This window comes from Bombina bombina, chromosome 2 (assembly GCF_027579735.1).
Source record: "Bombina bombina isolate aBomBom1 chromosome 2, aBomBom1.pri, whole genome shotgun sequence".
Lineage (NCBI taxonomy): Eukaryota > Metazoa > Chordata > Amphibia > Anura > Bombinatoridae > Bombina > Bombina bombina.
Window position 1 is genome coordinate 905,349,603 of NC_069500.1, and position 23,945 is coordinate 905,373,547.

Genomic DNA, 23,945 nt, shown 5'->3' on the forward strand with positions numbered 1-23,945 from the left:
TGATTCCTTATCCAAACTTGTTTCAGACCAGTCTTCTGTGGAGAAACTTCAGAGCCGCATTTAATTTTTCTTTCCATAAGGCAGGGAGAGTACACAACAACATTCCTTACTGTTGGGAAATACAACAACTAGCCACCAGGAGGAGGCAAAGACACCCCAGCCAAAGGCTTAAATATCCCTCCCACTTCCCCCATCCCCAGTCATTCTTGCCTTTCGTCACTAGAGGAGGATGGCAGAGAAGTATCAGAAGATTCAGATAGTCCTTAAATGGGTATGTTCGCTTCAAGAAAGGACTGGAGTTTTAAGTAATCATATAAACCTCTCAGTGAGAGTATTGATGAACGTTAGAGTCTGGAGATGCAGGGAAAGTTTTTCTACGAAACTATCCAGACTGTCTATCTAACAGCTCCAGGGCAATCAGTGTTAACAAGTTACACTGCTTGCCTTTTTACACTCAGGTCCCTGTCCGAACACCGCGGCAAGGCTGTCACACTTGAGAGGCTGTATCTGTTCCACAGCTTCTGGAGGATAAGTCCGCTTTATTTTACTATTTAGCAGGGACTCCTGTTATTAGGGTCACATTGTGACTCCTCATAATCTCAATAAGATTAAGGGTTAATAACTTTTATTTCAGAGATTCATTTGGAACAGTTTGGGGATATATATTTGTATATGTACTGCTTTGTTCTCTAAGGAACACTTTGTTAAGGTATGGGCTCAAATAGACTGCATACTTTTTTGGCAATGGAACAGACAGGTTTCACTTTTGTTTTTGTGAGTTGCGCAGCTTCTAATAGCTTTTCACACTCTTTTTCTTATAGCAGGGAAGGTCCCTTCTTGAGCACCACGTAATCGGGCGCGGCTCATTAAGTTTTCCTTGTGATCTTGCTGCTGGAACTCTTGCAATCCTACGGAGAGCGTCCTACAACTGTCTGGGTCTAGGAGGTGGTGAGTGCCCAGCCATTGGGGTTATACAGGTGCCTTTTTTATTAATAAAATTAGTCCTAGAGGAATTGTTGTTTAAATCTTTTCCTTACTGTGGGATTGCATCTTCAGCAATGGAGGACTCTGATAATATGTTCGAAGGTTCTGCACCTTCTATTATAATTAATAATACCTGTTTATATTGCTAAATGTTGTTCCAAATGCCTGGGTACCATTCTAAAGTCTAAGAAGGGAGCTAAATCTGCTACCACCCCTAGCATAATTAGTCCCTATTAGCCGTCAACCTCTCAGGATTCTGTGGTCTGGGAGATATCTACCCTATCCCCTCAAACCGCTTCACAGGCAGTTCCCCACGGCATGTCTAATACTCCGGCTGGAGGGGGCTTTTTACCATGCAGTTACAATCTGCTGTGTCTGCAGCCCTGAGTGCCTTACCTATCTCTGGGAAACGTAAGAGAAAGGTTAAACATAGTTCTACTGAATTAGATTCAGCTAATTTCCAATCAGATTTAACCAGTATGTCTCAATTGTCTGAGGTTGAGTTAACCTCTGTAGCATCAGAGGGTGAGCTCTCGGAGTCTGAGACTTCATGTATAAGCCCCGTTTTTTGTCTACATTAGAGGTTCCAGAAGAAACACTACCAGAGGAACCCAAGATTCCTAAGTTAGACAGGGTTTATTAGGAAAGAAAGGTTCCACAAACTTTTCCTGTACCAGTTCACATGGCGAATATTATCAGTAATGAATCGGAAACTCCTTTTTCTCCTTCGTCAACTTTTAAAAAGTTATTCCCGGTCCCTGATTCTCAGCTGGAATTGTAGGGTTCCATCCCTAAGGTGGATGGTGCCATTTCGATGCTAGCTAAGCGTACCACTATCCATCTGGAAGATTGTTATTCATTTAGGGAACCCATGGACAAGAAGTTGGAAAGTTTTCTGAGAAGAATGTTTCAACACACAGGATTTTTATTTCAATCATTGGCGGCAGTTGCCGCTGGGGCCGCCACCTACTGCCACCTACCGCCACTTACTGGTGCGACTCTCTGTCAGAACTTATCGAGGTGGAATCTCCCCTTGAGGATATTCAGGAGAGGATTAAGGCTTTAAGAATAGCTAATTCCTTTGTCTGTGATGCAAATATGCAGATTATACGTCTGAACACAAAGGCTTCAGTTTTTGCGGCTCTAGCTCGCAGAGCTCTCTGGTTGAAATCTTGGTCTGCGGATATGGTTTCTAAATCCAGACTTATTTCCTTACCTTTCAAAGGGGAAGTTTTATTTGGTCCAGGCCTGGACTCTATCATTTCTACTGTTACCGGAGGAAAGGGTGCTTCCCTTTTTCTTGGCATAAGGTAAAAGTTGCCAGAATTTTATGTTTTCTCCAAGATGGTTTGGAGAAGGGTCTATCTGCCAGTTCTCTGAAGGGACAGATATCGGCCCTGTTGGTGTTGCTGCACAAAATATTAGCTGAGCTTCCAGTTATGCAGTCCTTTGTTAAGGCTCTGACTACGATCAGATCTGTGTTAAGACCTGTGACTCCACCTTGGAGTCTCAATCTTGTTCTTCATGTTTTGCAGCAGTCTCCGTTTGAGCCCATGCATACTGTTGACATTAAACTGTTATCATGGAAAGTTTTGTTTCTATTAGCCATTGCCTCGGCTTGCAGAGTCTCTGAGATCTCGGCTTTACAGTGTGACCCACCTTACTTTGTTTTTCATGCCGATAAGGTGGTTTTACGTACTAGGTTAGGTTTCCTTCCTAAGGTGCTGTCAGATTGTAACATCAATAAAGAGATTGTTGTCCCTCCTTGTGTCCCAATCCTTCTTCAGCAAAGGAAAGTTTGCTTCACAATTTGGATATGGTTCGTGCGTTGATGTTTTACCTTCAGGCTACTAAGGAATTCAGACAATCTTCATCTTTGTTTTTCGTTTATGCGGGTCAATGTAGGGGGCAGAAGGCCACTACGTCTTCCATGTCTTTCTGGTTGAGAAGTGTCATCCGCTTGGCTTATGAGAAAGTGGGACAGCAGCCTCCCGAGAGGATTATGGCTCATTCTTCTAGAGCAGTTGCTTCTTCCTGGGCTTTTAAGAACGAAGCCTCCATGGATCAGATTTGTAAGGTGGCTACCTGGTCCTCCTTACATACTGGCTGTGGTGCCCTCAGATTAGGGTCCGCCCAGGGGCGGAACTACCGGTGATGCGACAGTCGCCATTGTGACCGGGCCCAGCAGGTTCCTCCCCACAGGGGTGCCCAAGACTTCAGGTTGACTTGTATTTTTTTTTTTTTCTTCTTTTTTTTTTTCTTCCCCAAATCCTGACCTTATCCATTCCAATTTAAATAAGACTAATTCTAATTTCCAGGGCATCCAGGCACTGCAGCACAATTGCAAATGTCACCAACAAACTTTTATGTTTGATTGACCTGCCGGGTGCCCCGGAACTTTCCATTTTGGCACACTGATAGGTTAGAGAGTCTGCCTCCTCCGGACCTGACTGACTGGCTGCACAGTGTATCTGATCAATCATCTTGTGACTGCACGTGCAGCCTAGTCAGTAGCAGGAGTCGAGTCAGTGGAGTGACACTAGAACTGGTCTGGGAGTCTGCAAGCTAGCGCAGCAGTGACTCAGTGAGACTGAGACCGGAGCAGTGAACTGTGAAGATGTCTGGCAGCCACGGTGAGCTCAGGCTGGGGGGGGGGGCGCGGGAGTCGGGGCAGGGGTCGGAGGGGTTCACGGGGAGGCCCGAGACCGTGTTGTGTCGGCTCTGGCTGGGGGAAAATCTCCCGAGTTCCTTCCACTCTCTCTCTTGGTGACAGTCAGTCTGTCTCTCTGCATGCTGCCCGGGTGCCACCTGGTCTGTTTATACCCCCAGGTGTCCTCTCACCGCAGAGATAGTGTACTATGCCTGCAGAGAGCACTCACCCACAGTCAGCTCCCAGAGGACGAGCAAGAGTGGCTTGCTTGTCACGGGTTATATGGGGTTAATAGGTAGACAGGGGACTTAAAGTGTGTCTAAATTGTTTGTGGGGGTAGACCTGGTGAGTCAGTGGGCTGTGAAATTTTAGGGCAATAATATATACCTTGAATGGTCATATGCAGTAATTGAAATGTTAATAATCTGGGTGTGAGACTCACACCCAGATTATTAACACTTCACTTACTACATATGACAATTCAACTTATTCAAGGTATATATTGCCCTAAATCACAGTCCACTCACCAGGTCTTCCCCCACAAACAATTTAGTCACACTTTAAGCCCCCCATCTACCTATTAACCCCATATAAACCTTGCCAAGCAGGCCACTTCACATTACACTGTGAGTATACATACTGTGCAAGGTAAGTGACCTTGGTATGGTGCAATGATTATGTGAAATTCTGGCTACCTGTGTATGTAATGCAAGTGATTAACCTGGCTATGTTTAGGTACTGTACAGTGTATAAACTAGGCGTGGGGGCATATATTGTAACGTGAAGTGGCCTGCTTGGCACAGGTTATATGGAGTTAATAGGTAGGCGGGGGGCTTAAAGTGTGACTAAATTGTTTGTGAGGGTAGACCTGGTGAGTGGGCTGTGATTTAGGGCAATATATACCTTGAATGGTTATATGTAGTAAGTGAAGTGTTAATAATCTTGGTGTGAGTATACTTCTATACTTCTATACTTTTCCTTCCGAGTTCCTCATGAAGAGTCATTAAGAGGTAAATTGAAAATGGCCATTCCTTGTGACAAATCTAAGGAAACACTAATAAGCTGCAGTAGATGAAATATGCTGATATGCATAGCTGAGATCTATTATCACCATAAATGCTTTTGGAGGGAAAACATGCCAGACTGATCACACTGAATAATTTTTAATTTTCATACGTATGGTTTAATAGTCTAGAATTCCATTTCAGGAAACCTTAAAAAGACTGGAATAAAACCCTGTTTTGCTAAGCTGAGATTCCGAAAAGGATTTGGCTGTAATAATTATTAACACAAAATTGTAAAATATAGTTTTCTCAAATGAAAAGAGAGTGATATCATTGTGACAGTATTTCATTTGATATCACAGCATTTGTTATCACATCCCTGATTGATATCATGAAACATTGACAGACAAGCTCCTTAGCTCCTACTGGAAAGGTCTTGGCCAACCTGAGTGAAGCCTAGAGACTGTTATGTCCCATGTCCCATGTCCTTCTATTTCTATCTGAGCTCACAGTTTTAGAACAAACATATTTTACTGAATACTGAAGATAAAGTAGAGACCAAAAATATAAACTTATATTGTTGCCAGAAAAGCAAATTAGTCGTAAATGGGAAGGTACAAATATTAGTTTTAGAGTCAGTACCTGCTACCCAGTGTTTTAACCGTAGAGGTATTCTGGCAATTTTAACTGCCACAAAACCATAAAATGTAACCTTTAATAATACTGCTGGAGCCTCATCTAAATAAATAATTTCCTAAATTTGTAGCCCTCTTCAACATAAATTGTGAGATTGTGTCTGCTATTAGTGGTCTCTTTAGGTTGGCTGACCAACAGTGTGTAGCTTTAGTCTGTCTGTGTGTGTGTGAATGTGTGGGTGTGTCTGTGTGTATGTATGTGTGTGCTCGAGTGTGTGTATGTATGAGTAAGTGCGTGTGTGCTTGTATGAGTGTGTATGTATTTGTGTGTGTGGGTGTATGTGTGTGTGTATGTGTATATATATCTATATGTGTGTGTGTATATGTATATGTGTGCTTGTGTGAGCGCATGTGTATGTATGTGTGTATGTCTCTTGGCTACAAAATTAGGGCAGTTCAATAGGTTTTCGGTCCAGGCATCCTGAAAAATCATTTGAAGGCGGCTGCCTTCTTTCAATATGTGCAGGGTTTAGAATTGATGGGGGTTATAAATCCTGTTCCTGTCTCAGAGCAGTGTCAGGGTTTTTACTCCAACCTGTTTATTGTTCCAACAAAAGGAGGGAACTTTCAGGCACTTTTGAGGGTTCCTACTTTCAAATAGAGACCATCCGTACCATCTTACATTTAGTACAACAGGGTCAGTTCATGACCACCATAGATCTGAAGAACGCATTCCCAGGGAACATGAGGGAATGAGACATGAGACACAGCGTAACTGTAGAAAACTGACAAGAAAATATAATAAATTAACATCTCTGTGTAAAAAAATGAATATTTTTTACCTCAAAATTTATTCAGATACGTTCTGCTGCATTTTGAAAGTAAAGAAGATCAGCCAATCAACTTAATCAGTGTTGATGTCACACGTTGCTTTTCTGTGATCTTGTGAGATTTCATTGAAATCTGGTGAGATTTCAAAGTAAACATCCCTAAACTGAGAAGGGGAATAACATGACTATACCGGCACATGCCAGTTTCACGGTCCTTTGCAAGTCCTGGTACTAGCATCCTGATTGGCTGCTTAATGTCTTAATGTCCCTTTACAATGAGATGTGGCTACTGAAGAAATTTTGAGGTAAAATATCTTTGATTTTTACATAGAAATGTTCAGGTGGCATTTTTAAGTCAGCGTTTAACAGTCATGCTGTTTTACTTTCAAGTGTTTCAACATTTGGTATCATGTCCCATTAAATGCAAACAATATCTTGCTTGAAGAATTTGGTACTATTCACTTTATAAACATTATGTTAATGATTTTGACTAGCCCTAAGCAAATGTCAAGTGTGGAAATTTATCATATACCGTAGAATGGCCTAAGTGTACAGTATGTTGCCAAGAATTGAGAGAAGTCTCTATCTTAAAGGGACAGTAAAGTAAAAAAAAAAAATCTTTCTTGATTTAAATAGGGCATGTATTTTTAAACAACTTTCCAATTTACTTTTATTACCAATTTTGCTTTGTTCTCTTGGTATTCTTAGTTGAAAGCTAAATCTAGGAGGTTCTTGTGCTAATTTCTTAGACCTTGAATACTGCCTCTAATCTGAAAGCATTTTGACAGTTTTTCACCACTAGAGGGCGTTAGTTCATGTGTTTCATATAGATTACATTGAGCTCCAGCACGTGAAGCTCCTAGGAGTCAGCACTGATTAGCTAAAAATGCAAGTCTGTCAAAAGAACTGAAATAAGGGGGCAGTTTGCAGAGGCATAGATACAAGGTAATCACAGAGGTAAAAAGTAGATTATTATAACTGTGTTGGTTATGCAAAATTGGGGAATGGGTAATAAAGGGATTATCTACCTTTTTAAACAACAAAAATTCTGGTGTTTACTGTCCCTTTAACAATTGTTTACCATGAGATTTCTCATAAAAGCTGATAACAAACTATAAATTTTCTGGAAGTATTATTCATTAATGTAAATATTTATGCAATGGGATTTTTTTCCAATGTTAATCAGCTGCATTGTTTTTACTTCTTATTAACAGGGGTATCCATCATACTATTTACTTTACTTTGTTACTTGTATATTAGCAACATTGAAAGAATGGTCTAGTTTTTTCCTTGTTTTAAATGTAAAGGCATGTTCTGTTTATGGTTCAATATTTTATGCTCTTTTTATACATTTAATGGGATCTGAAACCCAAAATATTTATGTCAAGATTTAGATAGAACACGTTATTTTAAATAACTTTCCAATTTACTTCTTTTATCAATTTTTCTTCGTTCCCTTGGTATCTTTTGTTGAAAAGCAGGGATGTAAGTCGGCCCATTTCTGGATTACTATATGGCAGCAGTTTTGTAAGAATGCTATCCATTTGCAAGAGCACTAGATGGCCGCGCAATTTCCTGCCATGGAGTGCTCCAGATACCTACATAGGCATCTATTCAATAGAATAGAATGGGAACAAAGTAAATTGGAAACATTTTAAAATGTTATGCTCTGTCTGAATCACAAAACAATGTTTTTGATTTTCATGTCTCTGTAAACAAAAATGTTTTAAATCCATATTAAATATGTATTTTTATACACATCTTTTGCAGATGTAATATATTAAGAATATATAAAACTGTTTCAACCCAGACATTGCAATGTAAACGGGCAACTTTATTTCTTAATATTTACTAATATCTCTGCAGTTTAAATAATGAATGTACGCTGTAGAATGAGCTATATCTACTGATGCAGACACAACCGCTCAGATAGATTATGTTTATTAGCTACTTAGTTGCCCAGTAAGCCTGCTCAAGGACTTATTTAGTTAAATGAAGTGCTTATGTATGGCATGGTGAGTTCACGGCCAGTAATACTTTACCATATTTTTTTTCCTTAAAGGGACAGTAAACCCAAAACATTTCTTTCATGATTCAGGTAGAGAATACATTTTTAAACAACATTCAAATTTACTTCTATTATCTAATTTGCTTAATTATTTAGATATCCTTTGTTGAATAAATAGCAATGCACATGGGTGAGCCAATCATACGAGGCATCTATGTGCAGCAACCAATCAGCAGCTACTGAGCCGTTCTAGATATGCTTTTCAGCAATGTATATTGAGAGAATGAAGCAAGTTAGATAATGGATGTAAATTAGAAAGTTGTTTAAAAATGCATGTTTTTCTAAATCACAAATTAAAAAATGTGGGTTTCATGTCCCTTTAAAATCACTTGCTCTATCTAAATCATGAAAGAATAATTTTAGGTTTCAGATCCCTTTAATGCATGAGCACACATAAGTTTCACTGTATTAGAAGACAGACATAATTTTATACAGTGAAATTTAATAAAATTAACTTCTACGGGTGATAGAAAACAAAGGGACTAAGAAAAAATAATTTTACTTATTAGATCACCCATATGCATGGCCCATGTTAAACAAATTAAAGGGACATGAAACCCACATTTTTTCTTTTATGATTTAGAAAAAACATGCATTTTTAAACAACAGAGTGTGCTCTTTCTGGGTCAGATTCTGCTGCCTCTAAGCCTCCAGCTGCAGAGGAACCAGACTTTAGATTTAGGATTGAACATTTACGTTTTCTGCTAAAGGAAGTATTGGCTACGTTAGAGGTTCCAGAGCCTAAATTGCCAGAGGAACCTTTGATTCCTAAATTAGATAAGGTCTACTAGGGCAGGGTTGTACCCTAAACTTTCCAGGTTCCCGTAAAGATGGCGAACATTATTAAGAATGAATGGGAAAGTATCGGTTCTTCTTTTTCCCCTTCTTCTTCCTTTAAGAAATTGTTCCCGGTTCCGGACTCTCAATTGGAGTTGTGGGGTTCCATCCCCAATGTGGATGGCGCTATCTCCACTCTTGCTAAGCGCACTACTATCCCGCTTGAGGATAGTTCATCGTTTAAAGAGCTCATGGATAAGAAAATAGAAACTCTATTAAGAAAGATGTTTCAACATACAGGATATTTGTTTCAACCGGCAGCGGCTGTTGCTGCGTTTGCTGGAGCGGCTACCTACTGGTGCGACTCCTTATCTGAGTTGATCTGACGTGATCCAAGAAAGAATTAAGGCCTTAAGGGTGGCTAATTATTTTATTTGTAATGCAAATATGCAGATTATTCGACTGAATGCCAAGGTTTCAGGTTTTTCTGTTCAAGCCCGTAGGGCACTCTGGCTGAAGTCATGGTCTGCGGACATGACTTTGAATTCGAGACTTCTTTCCCTCCTATTTAAAGGGGAAGATTCTATTTGGTCCAATTATCTCCATGGTTACTGGAGGCATAGGTGCCTTTTTACCGCAGGATAAGAAGAACAAACCTAAAGGACAAGGTCCTAAATTTGTTCCTTTCATTCGGATAAATCCCAACGTCGGCAACTCTCTGCAAAGCCTGAGCAATCCAAGGGGACTTGGAAGCTAGCTCAGTCCTGGAATAAATCCAAGCAGAACAAGAAGCCCGCCGAGACAAAGTTAGCATGAATGGGCGGACCCCGATCCAGCTCTGGATCTTGTAGGGGGCAGACTGTCACTCTTTTCGAAAGCTTGGTTTGGGTACATGCAAGACCTGTGGGTCCTGGAGGTCATCGCTCAGGGATACAGGATAGGTTTCAAGTCTCATCCACCCAGATGAGATTCCTCTTGTCAAACCTGTCTTCAAGGCCAGAAAAGAGAGAGGCCTTACTAGGGTGTGTGAGGGATCTCTCCTCCCAGGGAGTCATTGTCCCGGTACCTCAAACCTTTTTGTGGTCCCAAAGAAGGAGGGAACTTTTACGCCCAATTCTGGATCTCAAGTGCTTAAACAAATTCCTATCTGTCCCCTCGTTCAAGATGGAGACAATAAGGTCCATCCTTCCCTTAGTTCAGGAAGGACAGTTCATGACCACAATAGATCTGAAGGATGAATACCTTCATGTTACAATACACAAGGAACACTTCAAGTTCCTAAGGTTTGAGTTCCTGGACCAGCACTTCCAGTTTATTGCACCGTTTGGTCTAGCTACTGTTCCAAGAGTTTTTACGAAGGTTCTAGGGGCTCTGCTTGCAGTGGCCAGAACCAGAAGTATAGCAGTAGCGCCATACTTGGACGATATTCTGGTTCAAGCACCATCCTGTCGCCTGGCAGAAGACCATTTGAAAGCTCTTCTGTTTCTTCTTCGATCTCATGGATGGAAGATAAACTTAGAAAAGAGTTCTCTTCTTCCCAGTACCAGGGTGGAATTCCTGGGTACTATAATAGATTCCATATCCATGAGGATATTCCTTACAGACCAGAGACGTTACAAGCTACCTTCCACTTGTCTTGCCTTCCAGACTTCCTTAAGGCCCTCTGTGGCTCGGTGTATGGAGGTGATTGGTCTCATGGTGTCCAGCATGGACATAATTCCTTTTGCCAGATTCCATCTCAGACCACTTCAGCTGTGCATGCTGAGACAGTGGAACGGCAATCATTCGGATCTGTCTCAACAGATTTCTCTGGACAACCGGTCGAGAGAATCGCTCTCCTAATGGCTGTGTCCAGATCACCTGTCCCAAGGGACATCCTTCTTGAGACCATCCTGGGAGATTGTGACTACAGACGCAAGTCTCTCAGGATGGGGTTTGTCCAAGTTTATCAGATTCCAATCAGACAACATGACCTCGGTGGCTTACATTAACCATCGGGGGGAACGAGGAGCTACCTAACAATGAGGGAGGTATCTCTGATTCTGGAGAGGGCGGAGGCCTGCAACTGCTCACTGTCGGCGATCCACATTCTGGGTGTGGACAACTGGAAAGCGGATTTCCTCAGCAGACAGTCCTTTCATCCGGGGGAATGGTCTCTCCATCCCTAGGTGTTTGCGGAGATTTGTAACAGATGGGGGACGCCGGAGATAGATCTCACGGCGTCCTGGCTCAATTCCAAGCTACCCAGATATGGGTCATGGTCCAGGGATTCTCAGGCGGAGCTAATAGATGCATTAGCAGTGCCTTGGAGCTTCAATCTAATTTACATTTTTCCGCTGTTACCACTTCTTGCTCGTGTAGTCAAGCAGGAGCAAGCTTCAGTGATACTGATTACTCCATCGTGGCCGCGATGGATGTGGTTTGCGGACTTGGTGGGGATGTCCTTATTTCCTCCATGGAAGTTATCTTGTCGCAGGGATCTGCTGGAACAGGGTCCTTTTGTTCATAATCTAGATTCTCTGACACTCTCATTCAGGCTTGTAAGCCTGTTACTCGTCGCATCTATCATAAGGTGTGGACAGCTTACTTATTCTGGTGTGTAGAATGTGTTTTCGCCTGGCATAAGGTTAAGGCTGCCAGGATTATTTCCTTTCTCGAGAAGGGTCTGTAGAAGGGCCTTTCTGCCAGTTCCCTGAGGGGACAGATTTCGTCCCTTTCTGTTTTGCTGCACAAGAGGCTTGCAGAGCTCCCTGACGTGCAATCCTTCATTAAGGCTCTAATCAGGATCAGACCTGTGTGTAGATCTAACGCTCCACCTTGGAGTTTGAATCTTGTTCTTAAGTTTTTGCAATGGGCTCCGTGTGAGCCTATGCATTCGGTTGACATTAAATTATTGTCCTGGAAGGTTATTTTTCTATTGGCTATTGTGTTGGCACGCAGAGTTTCTGAAATGGCTGCCTTGCAATGTGAGCCTCCTTATCTGGTGTTCCACACTGATAAGGCTGTCCTACGTACCCGTTTGGTGGCATCTGATCGTAACATCAATCAAAAGATTGTGGTTCCTTCCATATGTACTAATCCTCCTTCTTCGAAAGGAAAGTTTACTTCATAATCTGGATGTGGTTCGACCTTTGAAGTTTTATCTTCAAGCTACTAAGGAATTTAAACAAACTTCTTCTTTGTTTGTTATCTACTCTGGGAAGCAGAAGGGTCGGAAAGCCTCTTTGACTACCTTATCTTTTTGGTTGAGGAGTGTTATATGCTTAGCTTACGAGTCAGCGGGACTTAGACCTCCTCAAAGGATTACGGCTCATTCCACTATTATTATACTCATTCACATTAAGAAGGAAAACATAAATTATGCTTACCTGATCATTTAATTTCCTTCTGCCACTCTGATGGGCGGACCAAAATTAGTTTTTCTCTTCCGGCACCATTTATATCCTGATATTTCTCCTATTGTTCCTTGTTCCCTTGGCAGAATGACTGGGATATGAGGTAAGTAGGGGGAGTATTTAAGCCTTTGGCTGGGGTGTCTTTGCCCCCTCCTGGTGGCCATGTTCAGTATTTCCCATCAATAAGGAATGATGCCGTGTACTCTCCTCATACAGAAGGAAATTAAATTATCAGGTAAGCATAATTTATGTTTTTTCTGTTTCATATCCCTTTAAAACTACAGAAAAATATTTTACTGACAAAGAGAGCACATTGCTTGTCTGTATTGCTTAGATACTCAAATTCAGTTGTATTTAGTAAATACTCTTACTGTAGTCTGACTATCTGTCAGTCTGTCTGTATGTCTTTATCTATCTACCTCTATTAATCTGTCTATCTGTATCTTTAACTCTATTACTATGTCTATCTCTATCTATCTCTCTACTTTAATCATATATATATATATATATATATATATATATATATATATATATATATATATATATATATAGTATATATATGTGTGTGTGTCTCTGTGTATTTTCTGCCTCTATTTATCTGTTTCTTAATTATTTATCATCTATTTATCTGTCTGTCTTCTACTTGCCTGTAACTGTCTTTCTTTTTTATTTGTTTTTAATCAAAGAACCTAGAATACCATAATGTGGCAATTTCACTTTAAATTAACCATCACTAAGATTGTTTTTTTTTTCTTTTCTGTGCACTTAGGTAATAGATCAACATCAAGCTCTGCTCTTGTCCAATGAAAGTAACAGTATTAACTACACCTTGCTAAGTAACGATAATGCCTTCCTGAACTATTACCCTCACTACTTTACTCAGAGGACGTTGACAGCAAGATTCCAGATGAACAATACTAAACCTCCCCATGTCCAGATGGTGAGAAAACCAGTGTTAACGGTAATGGGCTTGCTGGCATTATTAGGTACATCTCTATGTTTATATATCTCTAATAAAGACAATAGCTGTAATTTTTAGGGCCATTTTAAAATGAGACTACAGTATAAAAAAAAATTAATGAGAATGGCTTTGTGTAGCATGGGAACAGATTTTTTATTTTACAGTCAAAGTGACTTTCTGATGCAGGACAGACATGCAGGACAGACATGCAGTAATTCAACAGAAGCTGACATTTTTGGGTTACTGACCCTAGACAACTGTGTATTTAACCCCCACAAAGGAGTTAAACACAAATGTTTTACAGGATTCAAAGGTATTGCAGTTCCCTAGCAGGATACCACCAGTAACTGCTGGCGGATATGCAACCCTGCTGCATCTAATTGACTCACCTGTAGCAGTTTCCTGCTTGGGAGCTGCAATTCTTGTGACTACAGTTAGGGACTTTCCCTTTTAATCTGTTGTGGAGTTAAAGACTCTGAATTATTAGTAAAGTGCAATTGATAGCGCACTGTTCCTTATTTTTTACACAACTTCCAGCTAAGAATAACACATAATCTGGTATTATAAGTGGATGGTTAAAAGGAATAGTCTAGTCAAAATTAAACTTTCACGATTCAGATAGAGCATTCAATTTTAAGCAACTTTCTAATTTACTCCTATTATCCGTTCTCTTGGTATTTTTATTTGAAAAAGCAAGAATGTAAGCTCCTGGCACCTGGGTAGCGCTTGCTGTTTGGTGTCTAAGATTTACCAATGTCTGTCTGACATGATATGCTGTAGCGTATCATGTCCAACAGACATCGCTGAATTTATCATTGCACAAGCAGTTCACCAGAACTGCATGTGCAATGCCGTCCCCTGCGGATTCGCGGCTAATCGTCCGCTAGCAGGGAGTGTCAATCAGCCCGATCCTATATATAGGATTGGGCGGATTGAAGACCACAACCTCAGAGGCAGCAGACAAGTTATGGAGCAGCGGTCTTTAGACCGCTGCTTCATAACTGCTGTTTCCGGCGAGCCTGAAGGGTTTCGGGGGAACAAGGGCCATTCAGCCCTTGTTAAATCAACCCCTAATTGTAGCTATTATTATTTAAAAAAATAATAATTATGTGGTTTTACTTGCAGACTTATTTATTTTTAATTGCAACATTCTTATAATCTGAAATTTACCATTACTTTAATCTCAATACAATAATCTCAAATACTGAACTACATGAAGAACTCCACTTCTTGCGCACCATTGACTTAAAGGGACACTGAACCCAAATTTTTTCTTTTGTGATTCAGATTAAGCAAGACATTTTAAGCAACTTTCTAATTTACTCCTATTATCAAATTTTCTTCCTTCTCTTGGTGTCTTTATTTAAAATGCAAGAATGTAAGTTTAGATGCTGGGCCATTTTTGGTGAACAACCTGGGTTGTTCTTGCTGATTGGTGGATAAATTCATCCACCAATAAAAAAAGTGCTTTCCAGAGTTCTGAACCAAAAAAAAAGCTTAGATGCCTTCTTTTTCAAATAAAGATAGCAAGAGAACAATGAAAATTGATAATAGGAGTAAGTTATATAGTTGCTTAAAATTGCATGCTCTATCTGAATCACGAAAGAAAAAAAGTAGGTTCAGTGTCCCTTTAATGCTCAAGCAATATAAAAGAATTTTACTGTGCAATCTCATTAAAGTCTGTCATGTGAAGGATTTACCACACTTGTGCTTTCATGCCCTAGATTATCGCTCAAAAGATAAAAAATAACTTTGACTAACAATAATAACTTTTTTTTTTTTTTAAATTTTTATTTTTCCAACTTAAAGGTTTACAGGCATAGAATGAGTACAGTATTAGAATCATGCTTATCGTCATACAATGATTATACAGTCCAATAAACGCTAACATCATCTGCTTCCAAATTCCCCATACTCATGTCTATTGCTAATTTGAAACTGATTTGCAATCCTTTAAGTATTTTCTCTTTGTTTTACAAAACTACTATCTATCTCATTAAACCTTTTAACTTTTCAACAATTCAACATACTATCTTGATATCTCTTGTTTCACAGCAGCAAATAAGTATATAAATGTATATATCACAGCAATGCCCCTTAGGATTCTCTCACCCCTCCTCTCACTCCTGCTGACTTGTTGTAAGTTGTATTTCTCTCGCTAATCAAACTCTAACTGCCAGTCCCCTCTCAGTCTCGCATTTAACATATATTCCGTATTTCTTATTGGAAACAATAAGTGTGTTTGTACTTGCATGGGTAGTGTGCGTATAAAGCTTTCCCACTTGCTCATAAAACTTTGTGTCCTGAGTGTCATGTCTCCCACTGAGTCATATAATTCTATCGTCATTTGATGAATGAGTGAGTTCTTCAGCTGAGGTAATGTGGGTACAGATTTGGATGTCCATGTTTGAAGCACTAGTCTCCTAGCTAAAAGGATGATGGTGACCAGTATTTTATTTTGTTTCTTTAATCCCATGGGGAGTTGCAAGAAAAGTATGGTTTCGTCGGTTATCTCTATGTTAACTCTCCCCATGATCTTAAGCCAGTAGGCCATGGAGTTCCAATATTTAACCAGACGTGGACAGCGCCATATCATGTGAGATAAATCAGGGTTAGGTTTGTGGCACTTGGGACAAATGTTATCAACTTGTGGTGCCCATTTCTTGTATAATCCTGGTGTGATGTAAGCTTGATGTAATAAGCGAGTATGTGAGTCTCTTAAGTCTTGAGACAGTGTGCTTTTCACAATAATAACTTTTAACTAATATGAGGGCAAACATAGAAGCACTATTGTCTGCGCTTGAGCAATCTACACACAATAGCACTAATATTTTTACTCTTCACTTGTAATCTAACCCATAGTAAGTAAAGGTCAGAAATGCAAATGAGAATGGGCTCATCTACTTTTATCTTTATTACGTCTGCAAATAACCAAAATCAGCACTTTGTCTTCAGATAGTTTAATTTCATATTTGTCTCTTGAGTTAATGTTGATTACATCACTAATGGTTTTAAAGCAGAAAAAACAACAAGCTGGTATTTTTTTTTTATTGCAAACTAATGTAATTTAATTTGAAATTTAAATTATTGGTGAAGGAGTATCCCAGTAATTCCTTGAGAAAAATTGGGCATGTGCATCCTACGGACTCGACAAAAAATAGGGCTGGTCTTCAAATCTTTACAGGGCTGCTTTTTATTTCCAGTCCGGCTCTGGTCATTGCAGTTTATTGTAATGGGCCATGTTGAGGTTTGTGTTAATTGTCAAGGATGAGGTAGAGGCTTTATTTTGGTGGTGGGGGATGTCTCATTTAGGCTTAGTTGTCTACAACTGTGTTTCTCAGTCGCGGATCTCAAGTACCGCCAACATGCCAGGTTTTCATTATAGCTGAACCAGTGCACAGGTGAAATAATCAGCTGATCAGTAACCATGGTTACTAACCTGCTCTAACCCATCAACTGATTATTATCCCTGTGCACTGGTTCAGCTATAATGAAAGCCTGGCCTGTACCTGGGGAACTTAAGGATTGCGGTTGAGAAACAGTGATCTACAACACTGGTATAAGTTTTAAAAAATACATGTAGTTTTCTGGCTGGTTAAAACAACCAGCCATAATAAGGCACAATTATCTAGAAACACAAGAGCACTAAATATCAGCAAATATGTGATCCCGTCAATAAAATTGAGCCACTAAGAAAAAAACTGCTGCTGTTAGATAATAAATATATTTTAGTGACAAGCATATAATCTAGCACTAGATAAATATGTATTTTGTTGTGTTTTCTATTTGTTTCAGTAGAAAAAAATAACAAATTCTTCATGTAAAATTCTTTAGTTGTATTATTCTCTTTTCCTGGGATAAACAATTTTTTTTTGCAGGGGAAATAGAATCTTTTACAGAAATATTTATTGATGGCGAAAAAGCTGGCAATGACAGCATCGTTGGAGTAATAGCCAGTTTACATGAGCCAGAGAAGGAGGACAAGTCAGATAGCTGGCAATCTGCAATACTCATTTATGTTTCTAATGATAATAGAACATCGCCTGATGTAAATTATCTATCTGTAAACCTTACAAATTTTCCAAAATCTGAAGGTACGTCTGCTTTTTTTAAATTTGTTCAACTGTATATTTGTTCATAGCCACCATTTTCATGGTTTTACAACACCACATTATATGATCTGAGTCAAAACAGATAAATAGAATCACACGTGCACAACAAACTCAAGAAAATCTGTAAAAGAAACAGTACAGGAAACAAATACAATGCACTTCCTGTTAGTAGAGCAACCTTCTGTTCTCAGGTGTTTCCTGCTTTTGCCAGTAGATGACAACCACACAGCGTTCAATAGTTCCTCCACTTTTTGTTTTATGCAATATGGTACTCTTTAACTCAGCAAAACATTATTATATTATTAGTGAATTGGCCATCAATCCATTTAACACGCATTTGTGTACGTTTTAGCTAAAGCAAAGCAGACCAGTGGGAGAGGCTTTTTCATAAACGCTCAATATCTTTACTAGGTTGGGTAGGATAGTATCTTAGTAGACTCAACTGACTGTAGATGACAAAAAAAAAAATGATGTAGTCTGTTTTCTTCTAAATGTTGCATAATGCCTAAACAAGGTGTTGGTTTGCAGCATTTTATTGAAAACCTAGGATACAGAATTTGCTTTTTGGACTCTTTAAGGATTGTGGAAAAAACTTTATTTTCACACAAAAAGTATACTGCCTCTTTAAGCAGCCAATCAGGATGTTTAATGTCTCTCTAAATATGAAAAAAAGGAACATCTAAAAATAAAATCTGGTCAATTTTTCCTTTATTAAAAATATACAGAGACACTGAGCAGACACTGTTTGGTTTTAGATATATGATTGTTCCCTAAAAATGTCTAAATAATATAGCAGGGCTCAGTAACCTATGGCACATTTCAGTTTTAACTGCACTTAGAGTGGTGAACTGAAGTCTGAAAAGGCCTTCAGTTCCATCTTTGTCACATTTCTGCTATTTAGGAGGTCAGCCAGGCCCAGTGTTACCCTCTTCACCCCCCCTTCCCCCTACACACACACAGGCATCATACACAATACTTGAGCAATAACACACTACATGCTTGGCAACACAAAGCAACAGACTACAACTGAGGAAGCAGGGGGTAAATTAAGGCTAGGGGCTAACACAGGAACGTTATGGTCAGGTGACTAAGACTTGAGATCTGATAGGGCCAAAGGTCTGATCTGACATGGATATGTGGCTAAAATAATCTGGAGAGCCAATAGTCCTATTATTATTATTGATAAAGTATTTGTTCTTTATTTTCAAACTTTATATAAAAGATAAGGCTGGCACAAATGGTCACAATATAGTATCACTTTGGCACAGAGCTCATAAAAGGTTGCCAGCCCCTGTACTAATCATGTACTAATGTATTTGTGAAGTGTTTGGAGGACAACTCTATATATACATAGAGTATATAAAAGGTTGCCAGCCCCTGCACTATAGTATGTGCTTATGAGTTATGTAAAGGAGTATTTAACACTCTTACACAGCATATTTATCTTGTACTAATGCATTTTTGAAGTGTTTGGATGACAACTCCATATACTGATTTTTTTTATAAATAAACAATATTTGATATGAATTAAAGCAACCATTCAGAATTAACTTTACTATTCGGCTAACTAACGCCTAGATTTAGAGTTCTGCGTTAGCTGTCCAAACCAGCGTTAGGGGGTCCTAACGCTGGTTTTGGCCGCCCGCTGGTCAGTCAGGAAAGGGTATAACGCTCACTTTCCAGCCTTGACTTTTCCATACCGCAGATCCCCTTACGTCAATTGCGTATCCTATCTTTTCAATGGGATCTTTCTAACGCCGGTATTTAGAGTCTTGGCTGAAGTGAGCGTTAGAACTCTAACGACAAGACTCCAGCCGCAGAAAAAAGTCAGGAGTTAAGAGCTTTCTGGTCTAACGCCGGTTCATAAAGCTCTTAACTACTGTGCTCTAAAGTACACTAACACCCATAAACTACCTATGCACCCCTAAACCGAGGTCCCCCCAAATCGCCGCCACTCTAATAAATTTTTTTAACCCCTAATCTGCCGACCACACACCGCCGCCACCTACATTATCCCTATGTACCCCTAATCTGCTGCCCCTAACATCGCCGACACCTACATTATATTTATTAACCCCTAATCTGCCCCCCCCCACGTCGCCGCTACCTTACCTACACTTATTAACCCCTAATCTGCCGACCGGACCTCGCCGCCACTATAATAAATGTATTAACCCCTAAACCGCCTCACTCCCGCCTCAAAAACCCTATGATAAATAGTATTAACCCCTAATCTGCCCTCCCTAACATCGCCAACACCTAACTTCAAGTATTAACCCCTAATCTGCCAACCGGACCTCGCCGCTACTATAATAAATGTATTAACCCCTAAAGCTAAGTCTAACCCTAACCCTAACACCCCCCTAAGTTAAATATAATTTAAATCTAACGAAATAAAATAAATCTTGTTAAATAAATTATTCCTATTTAAAGCTAAATACTTACCTGTAAAATAAACCCTAATATAGCTACAATATAAATAATAATTATATTGTAGTTATTTTAGGATTACTATTTATTTTACAGGCAACTTTGTATTTATTTTAACCAGGTACAATAGCTATTAAATAGTTAATAACTATTTAATAGCTACCTAGTTAAAATAATTACAAACTTACCTGTAAAATAAATCCTAACCTAAGTTACAATTAAACCTAACACTACACTATCAATAAATTAATTAACTAAACTACCTACAATTATCTACAATTAAATCAACTAAACTAAATTACCAAAAAAAACAAACACTAAATTACAAAAAAAACAAAACACTAAATTACAAAAAATAAAAAAAGATTACAAGAATTTTAAACTAATTACACCTACTCTAAGCCCCCTAAAAAAATAACAAAGCCCCCCAAAATAAAAAAATGCCCTACCCTATTCTAAAATAAAAACTTTACATCTCTTTTACCTTACCAGCCCTTAAAAGGGCCTTTTGCGGGGCATGCCCCAAAGAAAACAGCTCTTTTGCCTGAAAAAAAAACATACAATACCCCCCCCAACATTACAACCCACCATCCACATACCCCTAATCTAACCCAAACCCCCCTTAAAAAACCTAACACTAAGCCCCTGAAGATCTCCCTTCCTTATCTTCACCACGCCGGGTATCACCGATCCGTCCAGAAGAGGGTCCGAAGTTTTCATCCTATCCGGCAAGAAGAGGTCCAGAAGAGGCTCCAAAGTCTTCCTCCTATCCGGCAAGAAGAGGACATCCGGACCGGCAAACATCTTCATCCAAGCGGCATCTTCTATCTTCATCCATCCGACGAGGAGCGGCTCCATCTTCAAGACCTCCGGCGTGGAACATCCTCTTCTCCCGACGACTAGACGACGAATGAAGGTTCCTTTATGGGACGTCATCCAAGATGGCGTCCCTCGAATTCCGATTGGCTGATAGGATTCTATCAGCCAATCGGAATTAAGGTAGGAAAAATCTGATTGGCTGATTGAATCAGCCAATCAGATTCAAGTTCAATCCGATTGGCTGATCCAATCAGCCAATCAGATTGAGCTTGCATTCTATTGGCTGTTCCGATCAGCCAATAGAATGCAAGCTCAATCTGATTGGCTGATCCAATTATATTATAGGGTTTTTGAGGCGGGAGTGCGGCGGTTTAGGGGTTAATACATTTATTATAGTGGCGGCGAGGTCCGGTCGGCAGATTAGGGGTTAATAAGTGTAGTTAGGTAGCGGCGACGTTGGGGGGGCAGATTAAGGGTTAATAAATATAATATAGGGGTCGGCGGTGTTAGGGGCAGCAGATTAGGGTTACATAGGTATAATGTAGGTTGCGGCGGTGTACGGAGCGGCAGATTAGGGGTTAATAATAATATGCAGGGGTCAGCGATAGCGGGGGCGGCAGATTAGGGGTTAATAAGTGTAAGGTTAGGGGTGTTTAGACTCGGGGTTCATGTTAGGGTGTTAGGTGCAGACTTAGGAAGTGTTTCCCCATAGGAAACAATGGGGCTGCGTTAGGAGCTGAACGCTGCTTTTTTGCAGGTGTTAGGTTTTTTTTCAGCCCAAACTGCCCCATTGTTTCCTATGGGGGAATCGTGCACGAGCTGGCCGCGTCCGTAAGCAACGCTAGTATTGAGAGTTGCAGTGGAGTTAAATATGCCTGTACGCTCCCTTTTTGGAGCCTAACGCAGCCATTCAGACAACTCTAAATACCAGCGTTGTTTAAAAGGTGCGGGGGGAAAAAAACACTCGTAGCTAACGCACCCCTTCTAACGCAAAACTCTAAATCTAGGCGTAAGTGATTGATTCTAATATTTTAAAAATACTTGTTTGATATCAGGGGGAAAAATAGGATCAGACATTATTATTTTTTTATCAAAATGATCACAGAGTGAAACACAGTCGCGCTTGATAACTGCAACAATATTTGATCTACAGTATATTTCCCCATAAAGGCTTCATTAACAACCGATAATGGCTGTTAATAAAGCTTTATTGTGTTTTTTATGAGCAAGACAATGAATTAATTCTATTTCTATTTGCAGACCTTGTATATGTTACATATTATATTGACAACAATTTGACCAACCCATTTTTGACATGGCAGAAGGCTGGAAGCCCAGACTTCCCAACAGTTAATCAGTTCCGCTTAATAAGGAATGCAGAGGTAAACTAGCCATTTTTTGACAATTCAGTATTATTTGAAAGCTATAGACATAGGACTCTCAAATCCAATTATTGTAGAGAATACAAATGGAATTTCATTATTACATCAGTGCTGTAATACCATACTTGTATCAGCTGATAAAAACTGGTTACTTGCAGAGTTAATATGATGCATATTCCATAGCAACTATTGAAATCAGATCTTTTGTACCTTCAGAAATTAAGCAAATTTAAAATGCTGTCCATTTTTCTTATAAGGCTTGTGGAGGTGTGTCCCTATCAAACAATACAGCTCTTTTGGAGTTGTCTCCATAAACCAAGGAACAATGGATCAGTTATGCGCAAACATGCATTTCCTGTTAGTCTAATTAAAATGTGAATCACCATTTAAAGGGATAATGAACCCAATTTTTTTCTTTCATGATTCAGATAAAGAATGCAATTTTAAGCAACTTTCTAATTTACTCCTATTATCATTTTTTCTTCGTTCTCTTGGTATCTTTATTTGAAAATGCAGGAATCTAGGTTTACGAGCCGGCCCATCTTTGGTTCAGCACCCTGGATAGTGCTTGCTGATTGGTGGCTGCTTTTTTTAATACTGAGGTGTGATGTCATCTCTGTGAACTCATTTGCTACTGAGGTGTAATATCATCTCTGTGAACTCATTACTTTAGGTCAAATCATTCGAAAACTAGGCTATTTTTATCTGAAAATGCAGTCATTATAATATAATGTGTGTTTTAATATGATAGAAACTAAAGAGTAAACTCAGTGCTAAGTTTAATATGATAGATTTATATTAATATTGGTTCAATAATAAGAAACCCTGTATATTGTTACCAACTGCAATCAATTATATCAACATAAAAAAATATATTGTGTCTATGTTTTATTTTAAGGATCCTGTGGCGAAAGGCCCTACCGCTTTTCCTAAAGATGGAAATTTGATTCTAAAAATGGAACTTCCTGTTCCCTCTGTAATCCTTATTCACATCTGTGAAAGACCTCAATCTCCTCCTAATAAGGTAAATGTGCCATTTTTATATCTTTATTGTTAAAGAGATAGTAAATGTAAAATTTTACTTCTATTATTTGAATAGAGCGTGTCAATTTAAACAACTTTCCAATTGACTTCTGCTATCTAATTTGCTTTGTATTCTTGGTATCCTTTGTGGAAAAGCATACCTAGGTAGGCACAGAAGCAGCATGCACTACTGGGAGCTAGTTGCTGATTGGTGGCTGCTCATATATGGTGCTTAAATACATACAGAGAGAAGCACACTCACAGGAACGAACAACCAGCTCATTGCCATTATTAGCCTGTTCTATGGTGATTTACCACCTGTGTGCAGCTTCTTTTTAGCTCAGTAATGCTTTTCACAGAGTAGAACTTTCCTGTATTATATCATTCTGATCCAGCTTATTACGGTCAGACCAGCGCCGAAAAATTGGGCCTCGTCAGTTAGGTGTCCACATCTGGTTGCCCCTTTTTCCCTTAGGGAGACTTAATACATACACATAGAAGCGCACTCGCAGGAACGAACAACCAGCTCAGTACCATTGTTAGCCTGTTCTATGGGGGTGTCATTCAACCCGATCGTATGCGATTGGGCGGATTGCTGCCCGCTGCCTCAGGGAGCGGACGAGTTAAAGAGCAGCGGTTTTAAGACCGCTGCTTCTAAGCGCCTTTTTTTCGGCGAGCCTAAAGGCTCGTGCGGAAGAGGCACTGGGGTCGATACGGGGATTTGGTAAATCGGCCCCTATATCTTCATTTTCAATTTCTAAGTATTGTACAGAGACAGAGATAAGAAAAGGAGGCATAATGAGCTCTAATCTGTCAGCAAGCCAAACCTCTTTTGATGGGCTGTGGTTTCAAAGAGTAAATCCAGTTATTTATTT

The 23,945-nt window shown here is 39.6% G+C and overlaps 1 protein-coding gene across 1 annotated transcript in view; it reads left to right on the forward strand.

Annotated features, from left to right (window-relative positions):
• The window catches only part of IDUA (alpha-L-iduronidase), a 287,029-nt gene that overhangs the window by 257,308 nt on the left and 5,776 nt on the right, over positions 1-23,945 (forward strand). The window contains exons 8-11 of the mRNA XM_053703291.1: positions 13,113-13,329; positions 17,183-17,398; positions 21,926-22,047; positions 22,946-23,071. Of these exons, the coding sequence (XP_053559266.1) occupies positions 13,113-13,329; positions 17,183-17,398; positions 21,926-22,047; positions 22,946-23,071 (681 nt within the window). The remainder of the gene's footprint in view (positions 1-13,112; positions 13,330-17,182; positions 17,399-21,925; positions 22,048-22,945; positions 23,072-23,945) is intronic.